The sequence below is a fragment of the Somniosus microcephalus genome, chromosome 17 (genome assembly GCF_052327205.1).
Source record: "Somniosus microcephalus isolate GS21.2 chromosome 17, FLI_Smic_1.0, whole genome shotgun sequence".
Taxonomy (NCBI): Eukaryota; Metazoa; Chordata; class Chondrichthyes; order Squaliformes; family Somniosidae; genus Somniosus; species Somniosus microcephalus.
In genome coordinates this window covers 57,796,303-57,823,402 of record NC_141003.1, presented here as the reverse complement: position 1 = coordinate 57,823,402, position 27,100 = coordinate 57,796,303, and the positions used below count along the sequence as shown (strand labels likewise).

Sequence of the window (27,100 nt, the reverse complement as noted above, 5' to 3'; positions counted from 1 at the left end):
AGGGGCTGAACATCAAGTTATGTAACTCTTGGCCGGCTCCACCAAAGAAAGTCAAAGGCGGCTGGACAGGGGAAATCCAGTAAACTTAGTTGCCGATCTCTCTGCTGGAGGGAGGACCTTGTCCTATCTCTGCCATAGCCAGTTTATTACTGGGAGTAAGGGCTATACTTTGTTTATCAATGTGGGGGGACAGCATTACAGTTTATTGCAGATGAGAAAAAGTTACAGGAAATTGCTGTGTAGCCACCTCCTTGACCTTGCCTTCTCTTGCGGCTTCTCTACTGCAGTGGTCTTAATCATTGACAAGACCATCTCCAACCACTTCATTTTATCCCTCGCCCCTACATCTCCCTACCCCTTTCCAAATTCACTTACTTTTGCATCTACCCCTTTGTGCTTTAAATACGTTAATTACTTTTCAATGTAATGACTTATGTAGGCAAATACAACACCCATTTTGCACACATCACGATCCCACAGACAACGAGACAAAAGACCAGTTAATGTATTTTGATGGTATTGGTTGAGGGAGTAATTTTGGCCCGGATGATGGGAGAATTCCCTGCTCTTAAATGACATATATGTAAATGGAATAAACCACACACAATTAACCATATATTGTTTGCTTTATTATAGAAATATTTGTTTTGGCAGCTTTACAGTGTTTGTAACAGGTCTCAGTGCTTATAGTAAATGCATCATAATGAGAAGAGTTAATATCCAAGTTCAGCTTTTTAATACATCTTTCAAAAACAGTATTGTACAGTACAGTTAGTTTGATTCTTTCAGTGGCACTCCTCTAATAATTAGCCAGATTTACACCAGATACAACTCTCTGGCCTTACTATTAAACTGCTGAGTACTTAGTAGCAAATTAATATGTTAACATTGGATGAGCATTCTAATAACAGAACATATTGAGTGTAACTAGTAGAAAAAATACTTGAAGCTAAAAGAACCTTTTTGAATATTTATTAGTATAGCACAAAGTTACTAATTACATTCCTATTGTCCGCTATAATGAGAATGCTGTTGAAGTCATGAAATGATTAATCAGTATTTACAGTTTAACCGCTGAAGCTAATTTTTGCTAAATTTCTTTCATATTTATTTTTCACTGAAAAGCCTATTTGATTTACTTAAGTATTTACCTGAAATTCCCTAAAAAAGGATTAGAAAATAGATGCATTCGAATTGTCTCCATCCAGCTTTTTAAAAGATGAGGGGTAGAAATGAATTTGTGTCCATTTATGGGCTCAAATTTGAAGCTGCATAGGCAGCCCGCACCGTGACTGGGAGGTCCAAGGCATGCCCAAAATTGGGCCTTGGGCCTCATTTCAATGTATCGCATGTTGCCAGTGCCTGTTGCACCTCAACTACACTCATTAATAATCAGTAGAAATACTTTACACCCACATATACATATACTTCTTTTACATAGTCTCTTTTCTGTCTACAACAACTTGCATTGATATCACAGTTTAATGTCCCAAGGCGGTTTACATAGATATAATAAGGAACAGATGCTGAGCCCTGGAGAGATGACCAAAAGCTTGGTTGAAAAGATGGGTTTTGAGAAGGTTTTTAAAGGTGCAGAGAGAAGTGGAAAGACAGTGGGGCTTACGGAGTAAGTTCCAGAGAATACAGATGAGACAGCTGAAGAACCTGCCATCGATGTTAGGGAAAAGAGACAGGGGAAGGCACAGGAGGCCAGGGTCAGAAGACTGAAAGGTGTGGGAGAGTGTATAAGGCAAAGATGGGGCAGAGCAAGACCTTGGAGGGATCTGAAGGTGAGTGCGAGGATATAAAATTTAATACATTGGAGAATCAACAAGAACAGGATGATGGGTGATTGGGATTTAATGTGGAACAGAATATGAATGGCTGGCATTTTGACAAGTTGGAGTTAATGTAAAGTGGATGATAGGAAATCAGCCAGGAGCCATTGGAGAACTCAACTCTAGAGGTGACAAAAGTATGCAAGAGGTTTTAGGAGCTGTAGGTAGGGGCAGAAGTGGAAGTAAGCAGACTCGGGGATGAAAAGGACATGGGGCTTGAAGTTTAGCTCTGGGTCAAGCGGGACACTAAGATTTTGCACGATCTGGTTCACCCTGAGTCAGTGGCTGGGGATATGGTTGGAGTTGGTGGTAAAGGAACAGAGTTTATAGTGGGGTTGAAAATGATGGCTTCAATCTTCCCAGTGTTTGGCTGGAGGAAACTTTGACTCACCCATGACTTGATTTCAGAGAGGCAGTTTGACAGCATGGAAGTAGTCGTGGGGTCGAGGGAAGTGGTAGAGAATTAGAGCTGGGAGGCACCAGTATTATAGATTATGTTTTAAAATAAAGCTCTTAAAAGAAGTTGCATAGAGAAAGTTTTCCAATAGTATTTTTATAATCTTTTGGACACTTTTATTGTTGGCACGTACCTATGGTACAAATGCTTTAGGCCTGATGAGCATTCTTACTGACTTAAAAGCATGGCGGTAGCCATTCAGAGATTCACTTGGTGTATTGTACCAAGTGCCCCAAAAAATCCCATTTCGTATGCCCTTGTAGTTCTTTTTATAATATTTGCCATTGAGGTTGGCAGACATGCAAGCATCAAACCACCAGCCAGAGCTGTAATAGGCCCCGCAGTTACCCGAAGGGTACTTGTCATTATCTTTGTCTTTGGTGGTGAAGTATTTTTGATCATGGTTGTAATTCTTGTTGTAATGCATTGCATCACCAGCTGTGCCAGAGTAACCATTAACTGTCAGGCGATAATGGTGATCTTCATCTGCAATGGAGAATTGATCGTATTTGGCATATTCTTGGATGCCATCCCAGTCTTCAATTTCAATTCTCAAGATCATGTCCCTGGATTTTGTCAAAAAATGTATTTTGTCATTTCCCAGCCAAAATTCTGCTGATAGGTTCCCGAAACCGTTTTTGTACTCTGCCCAGGTGCGATTAAAATTGACGCTACCATCTTTGCGAGACTGCAGTACTGTCCAGCCGCCATCCAGAGTTTTCATATCACAATAAACTGAAAAGCTTTTGTCAGAGCCTCTGGGCATTTCATAGATGCCATTTTTTCGATATCCCAGTTTGTAATGATCTGAGCAATCTTGAGCTATCCATTGTACCGCTGAAAGAAAATATGGAAATAGGTTATTAACCTCACCTTTTGTACCAAAAAATGAGTTCAGCTTGAACTGTTTGCTATTAATTGGTATATATTACTGTTAATCTTTCACAACATTAAATACAATGCAGCTTGAAAAGGGAAAAGTTTTATTATGAATGCTTTTTAAACAAGCAGATCTCAGTCAGATGTTAGAAAATAATATATATTCTTAATTGACAGTGATCTATGTTTTAGCTGTGTTTCAAATTGTAGGAATTCTACTTTCCAAACAGTGAAATGATTTGGAAAGCAAGCAAGGTTGAATTACACATTGGGGCCAAATTTTAAAACATTTTTTCAATTTTTTACTAACAATTAATACTGTGCCAAGAATGGCCCTTTAACACGGGCATAACTGAACTCCTGCATTTAGGGAAAAACAATAAAGGCTATTTCCACAATTAAATATTAACAGAATGTGATGGAAGCACTTTGATGGTTTCTGTGCCTCAAGATATTATTTAATACTAATAGTTTCATTTCATAGTTAATCTAAAAAGGAAGCATTTCTTTTGTAAAGAAAAACTGTTATGATCATGCTTCATAGTAAAAGTTTGAACATTACAGTACTACTAGAACAGATATGTTTAGCAAAAGCAATATGCATGTCTAGCCCTTCTCAGTCATTTGTTTCTTTTTAAGTGCTTTTTTTCATATTAACTATATTTTTTTCTCTTACCGCCCTACAATCTGATCCTGCCCGCTGCTTTTGGTCAGAAGATGATGGAGCCAATGCAAATGAAGCCCCTTGTCCACACAAATCCCCCCCCCCCCCCCAAGTTGAAATTGTGTCTTAAGATCAGCTAGTCTTTTACACTTTACTGACATTATGACTGTTGGGTGAAAATAAATTCACATCTAATCTGGGAGAAGAGTCTCAGACCCCGCGGTCTGTGCGAGCACCTTCTCCCCGATCAACAAAATTCACAAGCTTATATACAGTACAAGACTGGAGCACACTGATAGCCGTTATTACATTACTTATTCCTTGGCCAATCCGGCCCAATTATATTCCTTCAAAAACAACCTAATTATAACTTTACATCGTTAGCTAAGCCCCTTCTTTCAGTTCTGTCTTTTATCTAAGTTTGTCCAGTTATCTGGATCGCAGGGTCCATTCTTGCTTCATCGTGGCTTCGGCCGGTCTGAGTCAGTGACTCGTGATTGGACATGGCTCAAAGGTTAATCAAATATACCCTACATACATCCGCGTGACAGTTGTTACTTCGTAACCCGATTGTTCTGCAAATGTTAACCTTGTTATTGCAGCTTCTCATATCTCCACATGCTTAATCACTTTTGTAGTTCAGTTTCTGACCATCTGTTCCATTTGTGGTTTCAACCGAAACTAGGTTGTCATGCTGTGTCGTTTGACTGCAACATTCAACTGGCTCAAATCCCAACCCTTCAATGACATAGAGCATTGTAACCACCCTCAAGATCACAATATTGCCAAAACATTCTGTATGAAAATTAGCAATTAGAGCAAGGCAATTACATAGAATTTTTTTATAAGAAAACCTGTCTCAGCGTCTCTTCAGAAATGCAATTTTTAATTTTAATGTAAAAATGAATAACATGCTAATATAATGTGCAAACTGTTTACGTTCAAAAATATTTAAATTTGTACATGCTTTGATGAAAGTCACAAAAAATGTCTGAGTTTGTGATAAAACTGACATTAAAATTAATCAAGTTGATGAAATTTTTAGATAAGGCCAATACATGCATTATTGAAATATTTAATTTTCCATCAGTTCACTGTTTTAAGATTAGCAGGAAACTTCCTACTGCTTAGCAGGAGTCCAGCTTATCGTTGTTTTATGATTAAAGAAATTGTGAGCATAAAGAGTTCAATCTTCCTATGGTATTTTCTGTTGTAATATTACATTTGCTTTAACCGTTCTTTCAAATCTATGGCTCCAATTACCAGTGTAAGTGATCAGAGAGAATCTTAAAGATTGGTAGCGGTACTCAGTGCAGATGTAAATCATGGAACTCCCAGCCCTGGTTATGATAATTGGCTTGACTCGAATGCCCTGGTTTGTTGCGAGTTCAAATATAGCTTAAAATAATATTCTGCTGGAAGGTGGGTTATAGCAAAGGAAATCTATCCGCTATAGTTGCACTTAATTTAACAAAGTGTTTTAATTTTCCTGCTCCCATAACTGAAGAGTTTACCATTCTGTCTACATGCTTCTATGATGATGCTTTGTCATAGAATCACGAAGCAGTACTTTAATTTTATGCTTTTCCAACAGCCTTGGGAATAGAATTCCTGACTGCTCTAAATTTTGTTACCAAAATAAGCTCGGCAATGCTTTCCAAGTTATTCCGAAAGAACAACCAGCCAAACTAACTTTACTTAAAAATTGAAAGGGAGTAAGGATTGGAAAATATGTCACACTAGACTTTTTAATCTATGGACAACATTGTAATAACTACTTAATAAACACAAAATGCAGTGATAAGTATTTTACATACATTTCTCCTATTACTGTAAAACCTAGTGGTATTTTAACCTGAAGTAACCTTCAAGTTGTGAACTCTTACTACTGACTTTATTAGGTAACAAAGCTTTACAATTTATAGTACATATAAGCTCCTTGATTCAAAATATTGCATTGTTTAATATGTCCATTCTAAAATGCTAAAATTTCAAGTTTATATCTATTTGGAATGGAAAAAGTAATTTAAATGCTTGAATAATCTTGGAAACTAATTTTGACTTTATGATAGCAGAATTGATAAAGGTGGAAAAATTACTCCTGCTTTAATAGCATAAAAAATGGTATTATTTATAATTCTGTACTCTATATTCCACACACTGATTAACTTACCTGGCGGTTGACCTAGAGCTGCACAAGTCGTATAGCACTTGTTGTTCAATGTATTCACGGTGTAGTTAATATTTGAAAGCTCATTGTTAATGTAGTGCAAAACAGTGTCCATATTCAGAATACTCCTCTCTTCCAAACGACCCTGAAGCACATTGATCTGGTTTCTGGCATTCCGTAATGAAGCTACCAGCTTGGTAACTTTCTCCTCCAACACCATTATCCTGTTGTCATCGTCCTTCCCATCTTCTATGCTTTCAATAGCTTGATCACGACTGGTAGGCTTTTTCTGTTTTTCTTCCAGCCACCTATTCTTCATCTTATTTACTGTTGCTGTTAGACTTCTTACCTCTTTGACCGTCTTTTTGAGGAGTTTTGCCTCCTTGGGCAGCTGAATGGTGAGAGGCGGAAGGTTTATCTGATAACCACAGACTTCACCTTCATCGCAGTCTGCGGGTTTCAGCTTGATGGAACAGGCTCCATTTCTTTTTGTTGGATTCTTGAATCTGCTGGTTTTGTTGTATCCCACAGGAACCTCCAAACATAGTAAAAATCCAACATTCAGGAGAAAGAGTGCAGCTGCAGTCTTCATTATTTCTACAAAACTTTCACAAACAGTGAAATATGTGAATGCTTTATAACGATTGTAAAATAATGCTGTGTTGTGGTCAGTACTGCAGCACTGACTAACAGGGAAGTTAGTGCTCAAGCTGCTAGGGTTACTAATACTGAACAATAGGTGGGCAGTTCAGTTGTGAAATCATATCCGTCAGTCTTTAATACTGACAGTAATTTAGCCTGCCTACGCAGATTGGAAATGCATTACCTCAGTTACATACAGTATGGTGTAACATTTTATATTTACGAGCAAGCTCGCTGTTGTTTTTCTGCTTTAAATGTGCATAATACACATTTCTGTTGCAGACAAATACTTTAAGAAATGCATAACATTACAGGCATGTTCCATTTTTAGCAGCAGCATTCTTTAACTCTTGTCAATCCAGAGATTTTTGGGGGTGGATAAGAAAAAAGTGTGCAAGCTATTTAGTATTTTCCCTCTCGAATACTTGCAGACCTAACTGTTGAGAGGGTGGGAAGCTGCCATACTCCCAAGAGTCTGCCAATGTAGCTCTGTAACTGCTTACTTGGACATGCATGAGAGCAGCCTGAGGTGACACCACTCCAAAACATATATTTTTTTAATTAACCATTTTTCTGTTTGTGTGACAAAAACTCCTAACCTCAGCTTGGTACAACCCTCAGTGAAGCGACTGAGGTCTCACTAGCGTTCTTGTTGGCACAGTAAGCAACAGACCAAGCTAGGGGTGCAGGTACTTAAAGGTAGATTTTATAAATTTGCTCTCCCAGCATTGAGCTTCACGCACTTCGAGCATATATCAGGAATTGAGGCGCTGAGGTCAGCAAGCCCTGCAGAATTTCCATCGGTTAATTTTAATGGTTGAAACATTCTGTGAGGCCTCCGAACCTCCGTGCCCAAATTCTTGAAATGCATTTCCAGTGCAAAAGCTATGCACTAGTGTACGATTTGGTAAGTTCGACCCTTTAGATCATTAAAGTGGAGAGTGCAGATAGGAAGGACATAAAAAGATAAATGTGCTTCTGGGTGTTATATATAGGGGCACAATACAAAAGCAAGAAAGTGGTGTTGCATTTGTTCAAGACTTTGGGTGAGCCACAGTTGAAGTATTGGGGTCGATTTTCATTGACCCGTGGAGTCGGGATTGGAGGCGTGCGGGGGGTTAAAGTCCCGAATTCGGGGGTCCCGACACCTCCATGTAAGTTTCAAAGGAGGCGGGTACCCGCCCCGTACTGGGACCCGCCTGCCCGAGGCGGGAAGGGATTAGTGCCAATTAACTGCCTGTTAACAGGTAGCTAACAGGCAGTTTTTAGCCTAATCCCTATTTTAAAGCTTGAAGTGTGGGATTCCCGACGGCTCCAAACCACGCCAAGTTAGAGGAGTCGGGCCGTCGGGTTGAAGGACTTGGAGGGGTCGAGATGTCGGTGTTCAGGTGAGTGATGGGTGCATGAGTGCAAAGGTAAGTGTGTTTGGTGTGTCTAAAGTGTGTAAAGAAGTTTAAATTACCTGTACTTACCTTTTCAGCCTTCCTTCCTCTAGGTTTCGGGAGTCCATCATCTAACCGACACAGAAAACAGAATGGCTGCGAACTGTCAAAAGTGACAGCCTGCAGCTTTCTGTGCCGGTGAGATTTCTAACTGAGTCTGTGTAGAAGGACTCAGGTTAGAAGTAAGACTGTCAGTGTTTGACAGCTTCAAACAGCTGTGAAACACTGATATTTCATCTGTCAAAACGTCTTGACAGATGAAATTTCAGTCTGTGACGTCACCTGTTGCTGGGTGGCCCTTAATTGGCCCGCTGAGCCCGCTGGGCGGGCTCAACAAGGTCAATCAAGTTAAAATCGCGTGGATTGGCCGCATCTCGATGGAGGCGGGACTACAACCCCGAAAGTTGTAGTCCCGCCTCCTTCCTGACGTCTGAATGAAAATCACCCCCATTGTGTGCAGTTCTGGATACCACATTGTACAAAGAATATTAGATCCCTAGAAATGGTACAACAAAGATTCGCTAGAACAATACCAGGAATAACAACAACTTGCATTTATAAGTGCCTTTACCGCAGTAAAACATCCCATGGCGTTTCACAGGAGTGTAATCAGAGAAAAATTGACATTAAGCCAAAGAAGGAGATAATAGGATGGTTCGCTCAAAGCTTGGTCAAAGAGGTAGGTTTTAAGAAGCATCTTTAAAGGAGGAGGGAGATGGAAAGGTTTAGCAATGAATTCCAGAGCTTAGGGCCTAGATGGCTGAAGGCACTGACTCCAATGGTGGGGCGAAGGAAGTGGGTGATGCACAATAGGCCAGAGTTGGGTTAGGGTTAGGGTTCTTAGAGGGTTGTAGGGCTGGAGAAGGTTACATAGATAGGGAGGGGTGATGCCATGGACGGATTTGAACATGAAGATGAGAATTTTAAAATTGGGCATTGATTGACTGGGTGGCACTGTAGCCAAGTGATCACAGGATAGATGGGTGAACAGGACTTAGTGAGAGTTAAGATACGGGCAACAGTGTTTACTTAAGAAGAAAAACATGAAAAATTGTTTTATTTTAACTGCGACAGTAATGGTTAAAAGGATCCTAAGAAAGGTTTTAAAAATTATGAAAGGTCTTGAGAGGGTAAATAGTGAAAGATTGGGCTGAATTTCCAATCGGAGGCTTCCTGCGGGCGGATGCCTCCAATCAGCAAAAAATCTACGAACCTACCTGCTGGTCCCAGATATACGGAGGCTTCCGATCCTGGGCCTCTCCTCTTGGAAATGCGCGGAGGCCCATGTATCCCAGGGGTGCATGCGGTTCGCCAGCGCCCCGGGATCACATGGGCCAGCTCAACCAATGGAAAAAGGGAATCCCCATTCATACTTTTGACAGTTCCGTATGCACAGAACTGTCAAAAGTATGAATGGGGATGACTACAAAAATGCACCAACACACTGAAATAAATAAATAAAAACCATTACATATATAAAATTAATTAAAATGGCATTTAATTAAATAGTTAAACAAAAATGTAATTTTTTGAATTTTTTAATATGTTTAAACGGGGTTTAATATAAACTTATTGGATAAGGTTTTTAATTTATAAGTGAGTGATAAAATCTTATTTTTCTATTTTTTTAAACTCTTATGCTTTATGCTGGTAAAAGCAGGTCTTACGCCTGCTTTTACCAGGCGTAAGAATTCTATGGCTTTTCAGCGGGCGGAAGTTGAGCAAATAGCGCAACTCTCCACCCGCAGAGGCACTTTTCTTGGGCATGCGTTGGATTGCTTCGTATGCCTAAACCCGGAACTTGCGCGGTCTCTATGGGCGCGTACACACCCGTGGGGGTCGGAAAATATGGGCCATTGTTTCTACTGGATGCCAAATCAGTAACAAATTCAGAGTTATCACTAGAAGACAGAGGGAAGGCAGAAGGAATTTTTCATTCAAAAGGGAATTGGATAAGGATTGGAAAGGAAGAATACAAAATATAGAGAATGGGCAGGAAAATATAATTAGAGGCACAATAGGTCAAATGGTCTCCTTTTGTATCGTAATTTCTATGATATGAATTTGACCAATTTATGTAAAGTGCACTGAAACATTGGCCCCGATTTTAAGTTTGGGACACATTGGGAGCGGGGATGATCCAATAGCGCACAAGAAACCTGGAAGTAAGTTCAGCGCGTCTGCCAGTGGCTTTTTAACTCAGCCACCTCATTATCATTTTACTTCCGGGTTTCCTTTCCAATCAGCGGCAGTGGGCTTCGACCAGCAGGCTGCGGGTGCTGTTGCTGGTGATATTGCTGGTCATCTTGGTCCTCATCTGAAGTCCAATCTAAGGCAGCATAAGTGGCACCCATCCTGATGTGATAGAGCAAACCTCCAAAGTGTAGAAAGTAACCTCTCAGCCAAAGTACTGTGAACAAAGCACTAGCAGGTAAGGAAGCAGCTGTGAGGACTCAGTATTTATTGGCATATTTGCATATGTTGGCATATATGAGATCCCTTGCTTTCACTGGCGAGTTTCAGGGAGGCCGGGAAACCCGTGGACCTGACATTAAACTCAAAAGTGTGTTGACATATTGCTCTAATTGAGCGATTAACATATGGTAATTGACAACTTGCTCTCCTGAGGGGGTTGCGCGCACGCAGCCTAATGCATTTGAGTGAAATGCAGAAGTCAGCGGTTGGAGTCGGCTTCCCTTTGCGCTATCAATTTCACCGGTTTTAACCCCTCACCCGCGCCCAAACCCACCCGTTCCTGCAGATTAATATTCAGCCCATAGACCCTGTACAGTTGTGCAATATAACAAAATCAATCATAATATTAGCAGCTTTGTTGCAAATTTAACTTAATACACCATGTGAATATTCTATGGGAAATGCTGTTGAAGTTAAAAGTGATCAATTCACACTTGTTAGGCTGCCTAAGGTAGCTCGTGTTGATTTCTCAATACACTAACCACTTGCATGCTATGATCTCTGATAAGACGCATGTTACTAATGGACAAATCCTATGACATATCACATTAGTTTGACACCCACTGCTACAACACATTTTCGTACAGATTCCAAAGCTAACCTTTTAAAAAGGTTCTGTTGGATTAATAAAACCACACTGTCATTTGCTTTTTGTATTTGGGGGGGGGGGCGCGGGGGCTGAGAAATGTCATCTTATACTATCTGAAAGATTTGTACTTTTTCATTCCTTCTTTCCAGGTGCTATGCAATATTTCTATAACTGAAAGGGCAGACAAGTAACTTGGATCCCAGGCCCTTACTGTTACCATGTGTAACTGACTGCTGAGAAATGCACAAGAGTGATCTGAATTGACAGAACAGTTTGCTTAATTTCTTCTTGTATCTGCTCGTTACCTCCTTCAAGGGAGTTTCCAAGTGCGACTAGAAACTTGGAGAAACCTAGGTCCAAACGTGCAATTTAGCAATCCCAGCACAAACTAAACTAATTATATAATGGGTCAAGTTCCACCGTCATAAAGTCACTAAACCACATTTAGAATTTTTTCCCATACTCTTTCAAACTGAGAAAATATATGAGGAACTATCAACTTCCAGGCATTCAAATATTTATTGAAACAAGCATTTTTCTGACTTGTGGTTAGAACGACAACGAAAAATGGTGACATTCATTTAAGGAAGAAAGCCTCCCTCCCCCACCCCACCCCACCCCCCTGGCCCCCCATGATTTACTGAAGGATCTCGAAACAGAAACTTCTAAGCATCTGGAACAATTAACAGAACAAATACAAACCATCTGATACAAATTCTCTGGCTTGAAGAAAATGTTGCTATGGTTTTCTGTACAAACAAAGCAATTTAATATTGCCTGATTTTAACTATAATCTGAAAATGTTTATTGACATAATGGAGTAGATTTTCAAAACTGGGGTTACAGATCGCACCGGCCATTGAATCATGGAAATGAAATCAGGTAGTTTACATAACAGGCAGCTGATCTACAACACCAGGTTTACGCACAGCGGCAGGTTGAAAATCTACCCCAATGTGTTACTTCATTGAACCTTTTAAGCACAGTACTTTAAATCTCATAACTGAATACAAAGTAATTGATATTGCATCCTGAAATGCATCAGAATCTCATGTGCATTAAGTTGATTGAATTACCACATTTATCATCCATTGACTGCAGGTGTAAATTAAACCTCAAAATGGCCTATTTACTTCACCCTCTTTGTAAGGACATTGCAGCAATAGATTCAAACTTCACCTTTATTTAGGAGCCATCCACCGCTGTTTGTTTTTAAAATAATTCAGTGCTGTTTTATTTACACATTTTTCCATCCTCCCCGCACACTTTTGTAAAACACATTTTAGATTCTCTCTTTTCCACTCTTTCTCGCCCCCTCCCCATCAGAGAACTCTTTGTACTCTTTTGAAAACGATGACAATTTAAAGAGAACTCCTTATTAACTGGCATTTGTCTCAGCAATTTTGCTGAACCCTTTTATGGAAATATATCTGCTTCACTCAAAATGTTATTCATTACACAAAGAACTGAAAATAGCTCAAGTACAAGTCTAAATATTTAGATTTATGGCCATTAAAGGATTGAACTGGCATTATTCCAGAATTAGGTCTTCACTCCAGAAACATACCTTCCCAAAACTTCTGGCTCTGTGATTGATGGGAAATAAAAAGGTAAAGAGTCAGCCTGGATGATTCCCAACACATTTCAAAAATGACCATATTTGTATAGGCCTGGTTCTTGAATTAATATTTCTGGGTACAATCAAATAACTTTAAGTGGGAATTGTTACCCTGTTTGAACTTTGGGATAACAAAAACTTGCATTTATATAGTGCTCTTATGATAAAGAAATGTTTCAAGGCCCTTCACAAAGTGGCACAGGGAACTAACACTGAGCCAAGAAGGAAGAGATTAGGAGATAAAAATTCGATTAGGCCCGAAAACGGGCGCAAATATCGTGATGCGCGATCGGCCCGCGCCCGTTGAAAGTAATGCAGGCAGCACGTGGCCTTTGTGGTGCCTGCTAATTGGCATGATTGATGCGTGTAGCCCAGCGTGGCTGAGTGCTCAGTGGGGGGCTGAAGTTTGTGCGAGGCTAGCTCTATTTAAAGCTAGCTTAAAGCTCCACTTTTAAAGGCAGTCTGCACCTCTTAAAGGTGAGGTGTATTCTGCATTCAGCAGCTGCTGGGAGTGCTTGTCAAGCCAACTGGTACTCAGTAATGGCTCAACAGATGGAGAAAGGCACAAAGGTTCTTGGACACAGCACTAGAGGCCTTAGTGCAGGGGGTAGAAAGGAGGAGACAGATCCTCTACTTGCAAGGGACCAGAATGCCCTCCAGACACACAGTCAGAAGGCTGTGGGAGCAGATAGCCGAAGCGGTCACTGCCAGCAGTCTTGCCCCAAGGACCTGGATCCAGTGCCAAAAGAAGTTCAATGACCTCACACAAGTGGTCAAGGTCAGTGAATGCATCTTCAAAAGCCGTCTCCCACCAACTGCACCACTAGCCTCACACACTGCTCAATGCACCACACCCCCATCACTCACCTACCAGCAATCTCAATCAATCACGACTCATACCTCACATTCATAGCTTCACCTTGCCCTCACACACTTACCGCTGCTGCAAGCCTCACATTCACATCTCACACCTTGCACACACTGCCAGCTATTCAACCATGACAGGCACATCACCCAAACACATTGCACCACACTCACTGACACACATCCCTTTTTCTTGCAGGACAAGGTGGTTCATAACCACAGGCAGTAGCAGCTAACCGGTGGGGGAAGAGGAAGCCTGCATATCCTGACCCAGCTGGAGGAGACTGTGCTCGACATTATTAGAGGGGCTGTCACTAAGACCGTGGTGATCGGCAAGGTTGAAACTATTGAAGAAGACGATCTGCTCATATCTAACCCTCTTTCTCACATACCACTTTCCCCTCATCCCACAATCTCTTCTCACTTACAAGCTGCTGATGGTGTAAGCATGGATATGTTGCTTTCACCCCTCCCCTCACCACAACTTTGTGCCTTTCTCCTTTCAGATACCCAAGAACTCCAGCCTAGCTAGCCAGTGCAGGAAGAGCAAGAGGAGAGTGATGGAGAAGAAGAGACACCGTAACTCGATCTCACACTCGCAGGCATCAGCTCAGAAACTGGCACTGCACATACTTTAGAAGGTAGCATAGAGGTGGAATCTGGACATGACACAGAAATGCTTGGTACATTTTTGGCTAGCCTGCCAGAGAGCCTGCTATCACTGTCAAGAAGCATGGAGGAGTCCGGCTCCAACTTTGTACAGGGCTTTGCGCAGAGTTTAGAGCCCATGATTTGCAGGATGGTAGTGATGGGTAACTCCATTGTGGACCCAACCATGATGCAGAGCCTGATGGGCGATGTCTCAGCTTCCATTGCAGCACAAGCGGAAGTGACCCAACGTCTGAGTGCTGCTATGGAAGCTCAGACTTCTGTCATGTAAGCTCAGTTTGCTGCCATGCAAGCTCAGACTGCTGCTATCGTGGCTGCATTTACCAGTGTGGAAAGGGGCTTGCAGGTTGTCACAGCAGTCCAGCAATCTGTCCTCCAACTAGGATTGCTGAGGCGGCACCCTGGGGGAGTGGCAGTAGCTCCGTGGAGCACGAACCTGCTGTCCTCTCTCAGAATGACAGCATTCATACTCCCATCACTGCCACTCCGCCAGTGGCCTTGCTGCTGCCTGTCAGCCAGCCAGCCCAGGCTGCTGCCACCCATGCCGAGATGGTGCAGTCTACTGCCAGGCCTTCTAGGCCCAGAGCTGCTCGAGGTTGACCTGCAAGGCCATCTGCAGTCTCCCCCACTGAAAGTCAGCAGCCTTCCATTAGCCATGCTGCAGCCACTGGGGTAACACTGCGTAGGAGCACGAGGACAGGCAAAGTGCATTTCCAGCTGGAGGAGATCACAAAAACAGGGTGGAGCAAAGATACGGAGAGATTTATAGACGAGGACAAGCGTTTTTAATGTATTGTGTTGGGAGACTGGGCGCCAGTGTAGATCAGCGAGGACAGGGGTGGTGGGACTTAGTATGAGACAGGATACAAGCACTAGAATTATGAACGTTGGATTTAATGGAAGGTGGAGAATAACAGACCAGCAAAGAGAGTTTTGAAATAGTCAAGTGTGAAGGTGACATAGTAACCCCAATTTTAACTAGGGGTAGGAATCGGGTAGGCAGGAGCTAAGGCGGGCGGCAAATCGTCCTGACCTCGGCTTCGTGAGGCCTGTGCAATTTTAACTGTTAGGCCTCATCTGCATGCCCCAGGGAGTTTCCCGCCTGAAACTGGCAGGAAGTGGCAGCTGGCCGACGGGCAGGAGCACAATTCGGATGGCAGGAGGCTGCCGCCAAACTAGATTGGGGGTGGGGGGCACATCAAGGGAGGCCTAAACTTTCCTTGTGAGACTCGGAGGAGCACTATGCTTCCCCAGCCTCACAAGGAAAAAAAGTATAAAAACCCTTTTGGTCCTTTTCGGGCCCCGACTCCTCTTCCTGCTAAGTTGCCCTGGTGGGTAAGCCACAGCTGCTTCTCCGCTCAGGCCCAAGGTTAAAGTAGCAGTCGGAGTCCGATCTGCATATTTAAAGAAGGACTGCGAGTGTCCTTACCTACTCAAAAGAGCAGTTTAAAATCATACCCTATAGGACCCAATGGGGAAACATCAGCGGGTGAGCCCCACAGGCAATTTTAAATGCCCAGTTTACACCAGGCAGACAGGGTTAAAATCACTCCAAGTGTTTCAGCTGTGCAAGGCTGAGTTAGGGGTGGAGGCGGACAATGTTGCAGAGGTGGAAATAAGTGATCTTCATGATGGATAGGATGTGGAGTTTAATGCTGAGCTCAGAGTCAAACAAGATGCTAAGATTGCAAACAGTCTGATTCAGTCAGAGAGTGGCCAGGAGTAGTAAGAGATTGGAGTTTTGTGATGCGGGCTGACGAAGATGGCTACAATTTTCCCAATGTTGAGCGGCAGGAAATTATGACTTACCTGGGACTTGATGACAGATAAACACTGAGGGGTCAAGAAAAGTAGTGGAGAGGTAGACCTGGTTTCATCAGTGTACACGTCGCAGTTAATGTCACCGAGCGGCCGCATGTAGATCAAGAAGGGGAGAGGCCAAGGATAGATCCTTAGTGGCAGAACAGTGGAGGAAAGAGAAGCTATTGCTGGAAATGCACTGGCTGCGTTTGGATGGATAGAAATCCAACCATTTAAGGGTCATCCTGCAGAGCTGGACAATGGAGGATAGGTATAGGAAGAAGATTGGGGAGGATAACGCACCGCAGTCACAGAGGGTAGTCTAAGGGGGTGATTTTAACCTAACTCATGTAAACAGGCGACCGATCTGATTGTGTCAGTTTCCCACCGGGGTGCTAGGTTTAACATTACCCCTTAGGTTTCTGAAATGCCAAAGCTGCTTAAAAATTCTGCACACTGGTCCTCAAAGCAGTTGCATGCTGCATTGTTTTCCAGCGTGTTTGAATACCAAAAGTGAATGCCTGATACTTTTGAGGGTTTTCTAAGAGTAGAGGTCATTGAGGTCATTTTAGTTTATAAAGAAGGAACTGATCTTAAGATTGTTTCAGCCGACCACAACAAGAAAAAAAACCAAGTGCGTCAGCTGCCTAGGACCTAATCTCTGGAATTCCCTCCCAAAATCTCTCCGCCTCGCTACCTTTCTTTCCTCCTTTTTATGTGGCTCGGTGTCAACTTTTGTCTGATAATCCCATGAAGCACCTTGGGACGTTTTACTACGTTAAAGGCATTATATAAATGCAAGTTGTTGTTGTTGTTGCCTTCTGTAAAATTAAATCCCAGAATAGTGCATAGTTGACTGTTTTGAATTTGAAGTATTTTATTGCCAGAAATGACTTCATCATGCAAACAATCTTGCACTAGAACAACATACTAAAATATATTTTGGAAGACAGAAAACTAAATAAAAATTGATGACACATTTTAGTTTTCAAGTGGATCCTATATTTCCAACTAGTTCAGAACAGACCAAGAGACCATTTGTCACTTTCTCCAAAACAACTGTTTCTTGGGAAAATCTAGTCATCCTGGATGTCAGGGTATAAACATTAATTCCAAACGCCTGCAAGCAATAATTCCTAGGACAGCAGTATGTACATCAGGTCACGCTGTTATTTCCTGTAAAGCAATGATGGAGCTTTTTTTTTTCTTAAAATACTCCTAACAGTTTCTTTTGTACTAAAAGTTAAAAAAAATTCATGAAAACAAATTTGCTCTTTGCGCTCGTATGCCAAAGCAATGTTATGAACTTTTGACATTTTCAAGCTGAACAAATGGAATTTTCTGCTCTAGGACAGACTTGTATTTGAGGAACTGCAGTACTTCAAAATGTGCTGATCCTTCAGGAGACAAATGTACAAAATAGTACAAATCCTAGCACTTCAGACACATTAACCTTTGGTAGAAAATTAATAATGAGGTCTGCCTTTTTGTATTATTATTCAAAATTAGCTGTCAATGATCTTAATCCATATAGAGGCTTAAGATTTCCAGGCCCCTCCCCCTGGTTCTTGGCACATCTGGGCACAGTGCTGAAGAACTGTTTGGGAATGCACTCTGCAGCATGCCCTCCTTTACCCCCACCTGTATGGGGGCAGAGCGGACCCATAAAATGATATTTAAATCAGAGAAATATAGCTTCCGCTGTGCCTGCTGATATTTGCCTTGCAGATACCAAACACAAGGACTGCCTGTTAAGTCTTGGCTCCCAGCGTTCAAAGGTCAGCCGAGGGGGACTCAGAGGTTTTTTTGAAGATGGACCCTCGCAATTGCACTCAGAGCATGATCATGAAGAGGCCCCAGAAGCAGCAGCAAGACTTTAAATTTAAAAATTAACCATTTTCCAGGTAGCTTGGAGGCTGCCTTCTTCCTTTTCCTGAAGCAGACTCCAAGCTCTGCCTCAACAAGTTTCCAGTCCCAGTTCAGTGCAAGTGCCTGGTGGATGCTGGGAACTCTGTTACCAGCATGCAGATAACTTAGGATCGAAAGTTGGTCAGAGTCAGGGAGCATCTCTGTGGTGGGAGGATGTCACCCCAATTGGAAAGCCCTTTCCTATTGTCTATCTGTCTGCAATTGAAACTGAGCACAATACCAAATGAAATTTGGAGAAATGTTTATATTGTTGGAAAATTAACCGTGTATTGAGTTTCATTCTGCTCCATCATTAGGACTCTCACAAACCCAAGAACAACATACATTCTGCACTGTGGGCATTGAATATTAATGCTTAAATTTCTGATGAAAAAACTCACTACCCACCAACATGGTGATGGACTGTGACTGTGCTGCAGTCTTTTCAATAATACTAAATGGATTTTGTCCTTTGTTGTAACAGGACTATACATTTTTGGCAGTTCTGAATTTCCCTTAATTTTTTACTGTCAGCTATAACAGCTGCAGCCCATTGTGTCAATAGCCTCTACAACTAAGCCATGACCACAATTCCATGGTTGACTGGGTTGTACTAGTGCACATGGCAATACTTGAAATTTGTGTGTAAATTTGCAGGAATAACAATACAGATGGAATGGCCAATTACTCACCAAAACATCAGACTAATCTGTTTTCACTCCCTTAAATTATTATTGTTCCTAATATGACTATTTTAAATCTGGTTATTTGTACAAATTTAACATTTGGCATAGGGACAAACAGATTAGAGGATTAAATTCGTGGCTCAAACAGTGATGTGGGAGGAAGAGGTTTCAGTTCATGGGGCACTGGCACCAGTACTTGGGAAAGAGGGAGCTGTTCCGTTGGGACTGACTCCACTGAAAACCGGGCTGGGACCGGTGTCCTGGCGAACCGAATAACTAGAGCAGTAGACAGAGCTTTAAACTAATGATGTTAAGGTGGACAAATGTAAGAAGTCACACAACACCAGGTTATAGTCCAACAGTTTTATTTGAAATCACAAGCTTTTGGAGCGCTGCTCCTTCATCAGGTGAAGTGGAGAGATGCATAAAGACACAGCTTATATAGTCAGAGAATCATGCCAGATGATTACAGGTAATCTTTCTAACTGCCATTTATCACACCTAGGCAGAGAGATAATCACAGCAATCAAAGGTGTGAATGGTGTCCAAACAGGTTAGTCAGGAAAACATTACATCAAAGAACAATGAGGTGGGGTCACAAGGGGTCAAATGTTGCAGATGCTGGGGTCTGTATGAAAAACAAAAAAACATTTTTTTTGCTGGAAATCACAGCAGGTCCGGCCGCATCTGTGTAGAGAGAACAAGCCAACGACGACTCGAGTCTGGATGACCCTACATCAGGTGGGGTTACATGTAGCGTGACATGAACCCAAGATCCCGGTTGAGGCCGTCCTCATGAGTGCGGAACTTGGCTATCAGTTTCTGCTCTACGATTTTGCGTTGTCGTGTGTCTCGAAGGCCGCCTTGGAGAATGCTTACCCAAAGATCAGAGGCTGAATGTCCTTGACTGCTGAAGTGTTCCCCGACTTGACAGATCAGGTGGAGCCCTACAGTACTCACCAGCCAGGGTCTCCAGAATCATCGTGGTCTGCTGTGCACTGCACAACATCGCACTGCAACATGGCTTACAACTACCTGAGGAACACGTGGTTCAGTGCACAGCCTCCTCAGAAGAGGAAGAGGAGGCGGCAGATGAGGGACACCTTGCAGAGGCGAATGTGCCAGTTCCACCAGCATGCGAGCACATTGCTGGCCGTGAGGCAAGGGATGCACTAATCCATGCCAGATTCAAACACATGTGGCTGGCACGTGGAAATCAGTGTCTGGCCGACCTTCTTAACACACCATACACCCTCTGTACAATAAACTGTGGGTTCCTATCACTCTCACCACCATCATTACAGATGAAAGGCGCCCTGACACCTCACTGTGACACTTCCATTTCTGAGTACACATAGGCCAACTCTTTGAATCTTTGCCATTGCATTTCTTTATTACAATTCAAATAACGATGATAATCTTCACTTTGTATTACATCACAACTCCCAAGTGAATACCCTTGTGACTATTTGTGTGTTAGCTTTCTCTTATGCATGCTTCTACGTGGTGCTTCCCCTGTGGCTTCAGCAGATGTTGAGGCACCTTGCTCACTTTCATGCTGCTCCTGCTTCAACAACTTTGGCAGGTGTCCTCTGGGTTTGGCAGCCTGGGAGTGCTCGGCAACAGTCTGCTCCTCCTGCGGCTGTGAAGGGGCTGAGACAGCCATCTCAGTTGGGTGAGGAATCTGGGGTTCTGACCGAGGGCTCCGCAGTGGCATAGGAGTGTGAGCGCTTGGAGAGCAGCCCACACTTCCTTGTTGTCGACCACCAACATCCCTCTCATGGGTCGCCCGCACTTCACTGCTAGCAAGTAGCTGGAGAGCACCTTGCTGCACATCAGTGGGGCCATGAGGACCCGTCTCTGTGCTGATAGTCCTCATAACGGGGACGTCCATGTACCTCTGGTGTCTCTCCTCAATAGATGCCCATCTATCCTCCATAGCAGACCATTATTTAGAAGAGTCACCATGCTCTATTGAGTCTGGCGAGTTATGTCCTCCAAGGAGGTTGCCACCCTCTCCATGATGGAACGTTCATGCGCCATTGCTGCCAGCACGACATTGCTCATGTTAGAGATGGACTCCTCCATTCTCTGCACACTCGCAGTTACAGTGGTTGCAAACCATGTCAGAGACTCCTGCACTTGTTGCTGAAGTTCCAACACTGCTCTCTTTCTGGATGGCCCCAGCGGCACAGGGTCCACATGCAGCTGAGCAGAGCTAGGAGCGCCCTGCGGCCTCCGATGAGGACTCTCCACTGCTGTCCCTGTCTCCACCATCTGCTGATGCTCACTTGTGAGCTGTGATACACCAGGTGACAACACTAATCTATCTCGCGAATAACCCACCGAGGTCCGCGTCTCTGCGCTGGTGCTGGCTGTGCTCAATTTTGCTGACACTGCGCCCTCAGAGGTTGCAGCTTCCTCTGAGGAGTCATCCTGCTCTTCCTCCTGGACAGTGGGGAGGGGGCTCTCGATGGTCCTGTGGGGGAGTAAAGGCATGCATTAGACATGTGATATTAACGTTGCAGGCACATTGAATTGTGCAGATGATCAGGACTCAATCTGTATGAACATGAGATGCCATATCAGTCACTCATGCAATCTAAATGAGAGGGTTGCAAATCTATTCTGTCACCAGCTTACTCTACTGTGCCCATCTCTCCGTCCCCCACTTCCAGCTCCTCAGCACCTCCGACGATGTCGATAGCAGCCTCCTCAGCGGTGGTCAAATGTGCAATGGAAGGTGGCCCTCCTCCTGTCCTGCCCCTCTCCCTCTTATTGTGGGCTCTCTTTTCCTGCAATGAGGGACACAAGTGGAGTTTGAGTGAGAATGTTGGAGTGAGTGTAGAGAATCCCTAGCATAGATGCTTAGAGGGAGACAAAGATGGAGTGAGATGCCAATACCAAGGGCCCTTCCTGTGCGTTGTTAGTTGTTGTCACTGCCATAACAGTGATGTCGAGTGTGAGGGGTGCATAGTAAAATGGTGAAGTGATTGTGTACCTAGAGAGAGAGGGATGGTTAAGGGTGCAAGGGATGTAAGGGTAAAGTGGGATGTGCAAGAGTAGGTTGACAATGCAGAGTGCTGGTGATGAGAGGAGATGGGGAGCAGATTGAAGTTAAGCATGATGTTATACTCATTTTTGCTGTGCGTAGCAGGTCATTCAACCTTTTGCGGCACTGAACCCAGGTGCGTGCACACAAAGCCCTGGCGCTAACCTCCTCAGCAATTTGCAACCAGGCTGCCTCGGTTTGCTGAGGAGGCTTCCTCCGTCCATTTGAGGGGAACAGTACCTCTTGACGCCCTCTCACTCCCTCGGCAAGAGCATGGAGGGAGTCATCATCGAATCTTGGAGAGACCTTTGGTCTTGAAGCAGTCATTTCGCTATGTGCCGCACGGAGAAACATCAGAATAGGAATGAAAAACAAGGCTGCAAGGGCCCCTTAAATGCAGCTGGATGGAAGACGTCAGCAGAGGCGAGCAGCAGACCTGAACCCACTGATTGGGCTGGGTAGTGCACTCAATGGGCTTAATCAGCCCAATTAAGGCAAAATCATTATTTCAGAGCGGATTAAACCGGCAGCAGGACCGGAACCCGCCGAACAGCCAACCCAACTCCAACCCGCCGCCGAGGGTAAAATCGCGGCCCTTGTGTCTGTCTTCATGGCAGAAGACGCAAAAACCTTCCCGGAAATAGTGAAGAACCAAGGCTCTAGCAAGAATGAGGAACTGAAAGAAATTGGTATTAGTACAAAAAATAGTACTGGAGAAATTAATGGGACTGAAAGCTGATAAATCCCTTGGACCTGATGGCCTACATCCTAGGGTTTTGAAAAAGGTGGCTATAGAGATAATGGGGTCGATTTTCATTGACCCGTGGAGTCGGGATTGGAGGTGGCGGGGGGGTTGAAGTCCAGAATTCGGGGGTCCTGACACCATCCCGCCCCAAACCCACCTCCATGTAAATTTCAAAGGAGGCGGGTACCCGCCCTGCACTGGGACCCACCTACCCGAGGCAGGAAGGGATTAGTGCCAATTAACTGCCTGTTAACAGGCAGTTTTTAGCCTAATCCCTATTTTAAAGCTTGAAGTGTGGGATTCCCGATGGCTCCAAACCACGCCAAGTTAGAGGAGTCGGGCCGTCAGGTTGAAGGACTTGGAGGGGTCGAGATGTCGGTGTTCAGATGAGTGATGTGTGCATGAGTGCAAAGGTAAGTGTGTTTGGTGTGTCTAAAGTGTGTAAAGAAGTTTAAATTACTTGTACTTACCTTTACAGCCTTCCTTCCTTTAGGTTCGGGGAGTCCCTCATCTAACCGGCACAGAAAGCAGAACGGCTGCAAACTGTCAAAAGTGACAGCCTGCAGCTTTCTGTGCCGGTGAGATTTCTAACTGAGTCTGTGTAGAAGGACTCAGGTTAGAAGTAAGACTGTCAGTGTTTGACAGCTTCAAACAGCTGTGAAACACTGATGTTTCATCTGTCAAAACGTCTTGACAGATGAAATTTCAGTCTGTGACATCACCTGTTGCCGGGTGGCCCTTAATTGGCCTGCTGAGACCGCTGGGCGGGCTCAACAAGGTCAAACAAGGGAAAATTGCGTGGATTGGCCATATCTCGATGGAGGTGGGACTACAACCCCGAAAGTTGTAGTCCCGCCTCCTTCCCGACTTCGGAATGAAAATCACCCCCAATGGATGCATTGGTTGTCATTTTCCAAAGTTCCATAGATTCTGGAATGGTTTCTGTGGATTGGAAGGTAGCAAATGTAACCCCACTATTTAAGAAAGGAAGGAGAGATAAAATGGGAAACTACAGACCAGTTAGCCTGACATCAGTAGTAGGGAAAATGCGAGAATCTATTATTAAGGACGTGGTAACAGGGCACTTAGAAAATAATAATAGGATTGGGCAGAGTCAACACGGATTTATGAAAGGGAAATCGTGTTTGACAAATCTGTTAAGAGTTTTTTGAGGTTGTAACTAGCAGAATAGATAAAGGGGAAGGAACCATTAGATGTGGTGTATTTGGATTTTCAGAAGGCATTCGATAAGGTGCCATATAAGAGGTTATTAAACAAAATTAGGGTTCATGGGATTGGGGGTAATATACTAGCATGGATTGAGAATTGGTTAACGGACAGAAAACAGAGAGTAGGAATAAATGGGTTACTTTCGAGTTGGCAGGCTGTAACTAGTGGGGTACTGCAAGGATCAGTGCTTGGGCCTCAGCTATTCACAATCTACATCAATCATTTGGATGAGGGGACCAAATGTAATATATCCAAGTTTGCTGCTGATACAAAGCTGGGTGGGAATGCAAGTTGTGAGGAGGATGCAAGGAGGCTTCAAGGGGATATAGACAGGCTAAGTGAGTGGGCAAGAACATGGCAAATGGAATATAATGTGGAGAAATGTGAAGTTATTCACTTTGGTAGGAAACATAGAAAAGCAGAGTATTTTTTAAATGGTGAGAGATTGGGAAATGTTTGTGTTCAGAGGGACCTGGGTGTCCTTGTACACGGATCACTGAAAGTTAATATGCAGGTACAGCAAGCAATTAGGAAGGCAATTGGTATGTTGGCCTTTATTACAAGAGGATTTGAGTATAAGAGTAAAGATGCCTTACTGCAATTATATAGGGCCCTGGTGAGAACACGCCTGGAGTATTGTGTACAGTTTTGGTCTCCTTACCTAAGGAAGGATATACTTGCCATAGAGGGAGTGCAACGAAGGTTCACCAGACTGGTTCCTGGGATGGGGGGATTGTCCTATGAGGACAGATTGAGTAGACTAGGCCTATATTCTCTAGAGTTTAGAAGAATGAGAGGTGATCTCATTGAAACATACAAAATTCTTACAGAGCTTGACAGGGTAGATGCAGGGAGGATGTTTCCCCTGGCTGGGGAGTCTCTAACCAAGGGTCACAGTCTCAGAATAAGGGGTCAGCCATTTAGGACTGAGATAAGGAGAAATTTCTTCACTCAGAGGATGGTGAATCTTTGGAATTCTCTACCCCAGAGGGCTGTGGAGGCTCAGTCGTTGAGTATATTCAAGACGGAGATCGATAGATTTTTGAATATTAAGGGAATCAAGGGATATGGGAATAGTGCTGGAAAGTGGAGATGAGGAAGAAGATCAGCCATGATTTTATTGAATGGCGGAGCAGGCTCGATGGGCCAAATGGCCTACTCCTGCAATATTTCTTATGTTCTTATGTCAGCACAGTTACTTTACCTGCAATAGTATAATTAAAACTATTGCAAGCTCTGATACAGATTTAAGCCTCTTGTTTTGCAGCATGATAGTTGACAATTAAAGGATTGTACATGAATTGATTGGGTCTAGCAACCAGTCAATAATCATTTTAAAACCAATTACACAAGCAATTAACAACAACAATAACAACAAGTTGCATTTATATAACCCCTTTAATGTAGAAAAATGCCCCACTATGCTTCATAAAAGTGTAATCAGAAAATGGATGCCAAGCATTGTGTTTTAAAGAGGGTTTTAAAGGAGAAGATTTTGATGGAGAATCGGAAGAGTTTATGGTGGGAATTACGGAGTGTGGGACATAAGTGACTGAAGGCATTGCCACCAATGGTCGGACAAAGAGAGGCTGGGATTCACAAGGCTACAGTTGGAGGAATAGAGGGGATTGTAGGTCTAGAGATGGGGGTGGAGGGGGTTGGTTGAGGCCATAAAGGCATTTAAACATGAGAATGGGAATTTTAAATTTGAAGCATGAGCCAACGTAGGTCAATGAGGATAGAGGTAATGGGTGAGCAGGACTTGGTATGGGTAGAATACAGGCAGAGAATTTTGGATGAGCTGAAGTTTATGGAGGGTAGAGTACAGGAGGCTGCTCAGGAGAACAATTAAATAGTCAGGTCTGGAAGCGACAAAGGGATGTATGAGGGTCTCATCGGCCAATGGGTTGAGGTAGAGGTAGAGGTGGGCAATATTACAGAGGTGGAAGTAGTTGGTGTATATGATGGAGAGAATATGGGGTCTGAAGCTCAACTGGAGGTTGAGTAGGAAATGCAAATGACTCCGTTTTATGTGGAACATATTTGGCTTGAAATATCAGGTAGTTGGTTTATTTAGGGGATGTTTACCAGTTTTAGTATTGTTTTAGATAATATGCGGTCAGATTTACTTGGCTTTTCTGCCTGTATCCCTCGATAACTCTTGCAGGAGTCCATTAGAAGTGCTCGGCAAAAGGACAAGGCCTGGATACGCCAAGTGCTGAACTTAATTAGGAAATCTTGGTCAGCCTTATAAGGGACGGAGCCTCTTCCCACCCCTAACAATCATGTCAGGGTGGTGGGGCCAGAGGCAGGAAGTCTCTACGCTGGGAGGTCCTACTTCCTGAGCCATAACGGGCCAGATGTAAGACCAGAGGAAGGTTCATGTAGTCAGATGAGACATACTTCCTCCAGAAGAACCCGTCAGGGGGGGTGGGGTGAGGTCCAGGCAAGGGAAGTGGCCTGAAAGTCGGTTGATTTTTTAAGTTTAGTCCCCTTAACCAAAGGCCTGAGGGGAGGACTGCATGAGGTCTCTTTGGCGAACACAGAACTTTCTGTCAGCAGGGAGGGGGAGTGTCTTCAGGATTCACCCATAGTGACGTGGGCATTCATCAACCCCATGCAAGAGAGATATTATCTCACTGACCCCACAAAATTTATCAAGATCAGGGCTGGAGGGCATCATCAGACACGATCCCAGCATAACTGCTAGGATTGCAGCATACAGATTTCCGAGGCCTGTATGTTTGCCAGTATTACAAGCACAAAAATTTGATTTTATTGTGTATGACATTGTGACAAGCTATTAAAGATGGAAATATTAATAATTTTCTTTCTCCACTAATACTGATTAGATTGGGTAAGAAGCAACAATCATGAGATGTGATTTTTTTAATATAATGCAATACACTATTACTCAAACATAACTTTCTTTTCTAACTTTCAGTTGTTTTCTGCTGGAAAACTCCCGGGAACTCAAGTTGGCCAATTGAAATCCAAATACATATTATTACATGAGGCTTTGAAAAGGTACAGCATTATTTAACTGATTATTGCTAATCAATAACTAATTGTTGCATTGATCATTATTTTATGTTGAAAGCCTTTCTGTATGTCCTTGGGGGAATTCTCTTTACAGGCCAGTATCCAAAGCTTGATCACCATCAAATGCTTGAATTATAAATGTTACTGGGACTTGATTTTTCCTGTGGTCAGTGGGTAAGCAACTCCACAGATCTTTTTGCGGGTGGAACTTCCATCTGCTGCTATGCTTGCCACTGACCCATCCCAAATCCTGGGAATCGGGTCATTTGATTAATCGGAGTGGCACAGTAGTGGCTCCTGCCTCCCTGTAGAGGTAGAAGTCAGAGCCAT

General features: G+C 43.3%; 2 protein-coding genes across 4 annotated transcripts in view; one reads left to right on the top strand and one right to left on the bottom strand.

Moving 5' to 3' along the window:
• The window catches only part of ccdc146 (coiled-coil domain containing 146), a 161,697-nt gene that overhangs the window by 20,080 nt on the left and 114,517 nt on the right, over nucleotides 1-27,100 (top strand). For all 3 annotated transcript variants that reach the window (XM_086010422.1, XM_086010420.1, XM_086010421.1), the window contains exon 3: nucleotides 26,673-26,755. In XM_086010422.1, the coding sequence (XP_085866548.1) occupies nucleotides 26,673-26,755 (83 nt within the window). The remainder of the gene's footprint in view (nucleotides 1-26,672; nucleotides 26,756-27,100) is intronic.
• fgl2a (fibrinogen-like 2a) lies at nucleotides 608-6,911 on the bottom strand. The gene is made up of 2 exons (XM_086010423.1): nucleotides 6,012-6,911; nucleotides 608-3,132 (listed from the first exon to the last, which is right to left on the bottom strand). The coding sequence occupies exons 1-2, from the start codon at nucleotides 6,598-6,600 to the stop codon at nucleotides 2,429-2,431; spliced, it is 1,293 nt and encodes a 430-aa protein (XP_085866549.1). The 5' UTR covers nucleotides 6,601-6,911; the 3' UTR covers nucleotides 608-2,428.